Source organism: Antrostomus carolinensis, unplaced genomic scaffold (assembly GCF_000700745.2).
Source record: "Antrostomus carolinensis isolate BGI_N321 unplaced genomic scaffold, ASM70074v2 scaffold10526, whole genome shotgun sequence".
Taxonomy (NCBI): domain Eukaryota; kingdom Metazoa; phylum Chordata; class Aves; order Caprimulgiformes; family Caprimulgidae; genus Antrostomus; species Antrostomus carolinensis.
This window is the reverse complement of record NW_010321153.1, coordinates 1-2,932: the sequence shown is the minus strand read 5'-3', so window position 1 is coordinate 2,932 and position 2,932 is coordinate 1. Positions and strand designations below refer to the sequence as shown.

At 50.8% G+C, this 2,932-nt stretch overlaps 1 protein-coding gene across 1 annotated transcript in view; it reads right to left on the bottom strand.

Annotated features, from left to right (window-relative positions):
• The window catches only part of SMYD5 (SMYD family member 5), a gene marked incomplete at its 5' end in the record, with an annotated part of 4,353 nt that extends 3,023 nt beyond the window's left edge, over nucleotides 1-1,330 (bottom strand). Inside the window, 2 exons of the mRNA XM_010169819.1 lie at nucleotides 851-972; nucleotides 1,191-1,330. Of these exons, the coding sequence (XP_010168121.1) occupies nucleotides 851-972; nucleotides 1,191-1,330 (262 nt within the window). The remainder of the gene's footprint in view (nucleotides 1-850; nucleotides 973-1,190) is intronic.
• Nucleotides 1,331-2,932: the final 1,602 nt, after the last annotated feature.

Here is a 2,932-nt window from a genome sequence, read left to right as displayed (position 1 = left end):
GAGGGAGGGAGAGGCAGATGCTATCCATGTGGTCAGGCCTTCACTCATCTGTCACACCAAAGCAGCCAGTGCAGCATCATGGTGTGTGGGGATCCAGTGCTGCTTGGGGTGAGGAGAAGCCTGAACCCACCTGTCTGCTCTGAGCATATAAATAATCTCCTGCCATCCTGTTAAACCAGAGCCTGGGTCCCACACAAAGCCCAGGACTGCAGCGAGAGCTGGGGTTTGTGATGAGCTTTGGGTCAGGGATGTCTGACTTCTCCTGTCTCTGCCTATTTTGTCACCCACAAGCAGGGACAGCAATTTCTGTACCCACAGGGGTGCTACAAGGAGAACCTCCCAGAGACTGGAGATCTGCAGGAGCACTATAAAATTCCAGGAGTGAGGGATGTGCAGCTCAGTGCTCTGTAGCTCTTTTACAAGAAGAAAAATAAGAACTGCTCAGCTGTGTGTCCAAACCCTTGTGCTGCTAACACAAATTCTTAAGGAAAAACTTCTTTCCTGTGAGGGTGTTGGAGCCCTGGGACAGGCTGCCCAGAGAGGGTGTGGAGTCTCCATCTCTGGAGATGTTCCAAACCCAGCTGGACACTTTCCTGTGCAACCTGGTGTAGGGAACCTGCTTTGTCAGGGGGGTTGGACTGGACAGAGTCCTGGGGCTCCTTCCCACCCCACCATTAATTCCCCTGCAGGTAGAGCTGGACAGTGGCCCACAGCCACCACCACCCTCCAGCCACCCCATGCAGGGATGCAAAGCAAGGACAGTCCTCAGCCCTGGTCCCAGGCAAGTGTCACCCAGCCCAGGAGAGCCACCTCCTCTGTCCGTGGAGCAACAGGCAGGTCAGTCCCCTACCTCCATGCCTCTTGTAGCTTGTTGAGGGGGTGCGTGGGGTCATCACGGGACGGGCCAAGGCAGAGGACCTGGTGGTACTGCTCCAAAGCGGCCTGCCTGCACTCAGCGCTGCAGTACGTCACCTAGAGCGAGGGGCACAGCGCCCAGCATTGGCTATAGCAGCAGGAAAAGGGGGGGTCCTAGACCCAGCTGTGCCCCCTCCCTGATCACCTGAACCCCAGCTCTTTAGCCATGGCAATGCAGAAGGGAAAGGCAGACACCCATCTTGGGGCAGCACAAGATGCTATAAAGGAGTCAGTGACCCCCAACAAGATCACAGTCCCTCCCAGCAGCCCCATACCTGGCACCGGGGACACTGCTGGTGCAGATCTTTCCGGATGCTGCACTGCTCTGGGTGAGGCAGCACCAGGGAGCTCTTCCCCAGCAGCCGCTGGGCATTTTCCTCTGCCGTCTCCAAAGCCCGCAGGCAGTGATCACAGGCTGTGGGGAGATGACACGGATGGATGTCACAGTGAGAAAAGGGACTGGGGTTCAAGGCAAGACAGTGAGACTGGGACCAACATCATCTCCAAGCTGGAGGCACCAGCCTCTTACCTCTCCCTTCATAGGAAAGATAATTTCTGCCACAATTTAAACCTCCCCCAGCCCTGATCTGCTGCCCCTGTAACACTCAGAAGTGTTTAAGGGCCACCTGATGGCAAATGTCCCCATGTCACTGACCTGTAACAGAGCCCAGCAGACACTAGGGTTTAGGTAGCACAAAAAAAGTTTTAAATCCTGTTTTTACAAGCCTAATTTTTTTGTCTTGGCACCTCTGGAGAGCACTGGAAGCTTTGTGGGATGTACCTTCCCATGGTGAGATTGGGATTAGCACCCACACCACTAAAAAATGGGGGTTCCAACTCAGTTCAGCAGACAGCAGGGTCTAGGTAGGACAAAAAAAGTTTAAAATCCTGTTTTTACAACCCTCTTTTTTTGTCCTGGCACCTCTGGAGAATGCTGACACCTTTGTAGGCTGTACCCTGCCATGGTGAGATTGGGATTAGCACCCACACCACTAAAAACTGGGGGTTCCCACAGAGCTCAGCAGACAGCAGGGTCTAAATAGCACAAAAAAAGTTTCAAATCTTGCTCTAACAACCCTCTTTTTTTGGTCCTGGCACCTCTGAAGAGCACTGGAAGCTTTGTGGGATGTACCCTGCCATGGTGAGACTGGAATTAGCACCCACACCACTAAAAACTGGGGGTTCCCACGGTGTTTAGCAGACAGCGGGGTCTAAATAGCACAAAAAAGTTTCAAATCCTGCTTTTACAACCCTCTTTTTTTGTCCTGGTACCTCTGGAGAGCACTAGCACCTTTGTAGGATGTACCTAGTGATGGTGAGATTGGGATTAGCACCCACACCACTAAAAAATTGGGGTTCCCACAGAGTTTAGCAGACAGTAGGGTCTAAACAGCACAAAAAAAGTTTGAAATCCTGCTTTTACAACCCTTATTTTTTTGTACTGGCACCTCTGGAGAGTGCTAGCACCTTTGTAGGATGTACCTAGTGATGGTGAGATTTGGATTAGCACCCACACCACTAAAAAATCGGGGTTCCCACAGAACTCAGCAGACAGCAGGGTCTAAATAGCACAAAAAAAGTTTCAAATCTTGCTTTTACAACCCTCTTTTTTTGTCCTGGTACCTCTGGAGAGCACTAGCACCTTTGTAGGATGTACCTAGTGATGGTGAGATTGGGATTAGCACCCACACCACTAAAAAATCGGGGTTCCCACAGAACTCAGCAGACAGCAGGGTCTAAATAGCACAAAAAAAGTTTCAAATCTTGCTTTTACAACCCTCTTTTTTTGTCCTGGTACCTCTGGAGAGTGCTAGCACCTTTGTGGAATGTACCTTGCCATGGTGAGATTTGGATTAGCACCCACACCACTAAAAAATTGGGGTTCCCACAGAGTTTAGCAGACAGTAGGGTCTAAACAGCACAAAAAAAGTTTGAAATCCTGCTTTTACAACCCTTATTTTTTTGTACTGGCACCTCTGGAGAGTGCTAGCACCTTTGTAGGATGTACCTAGTGATG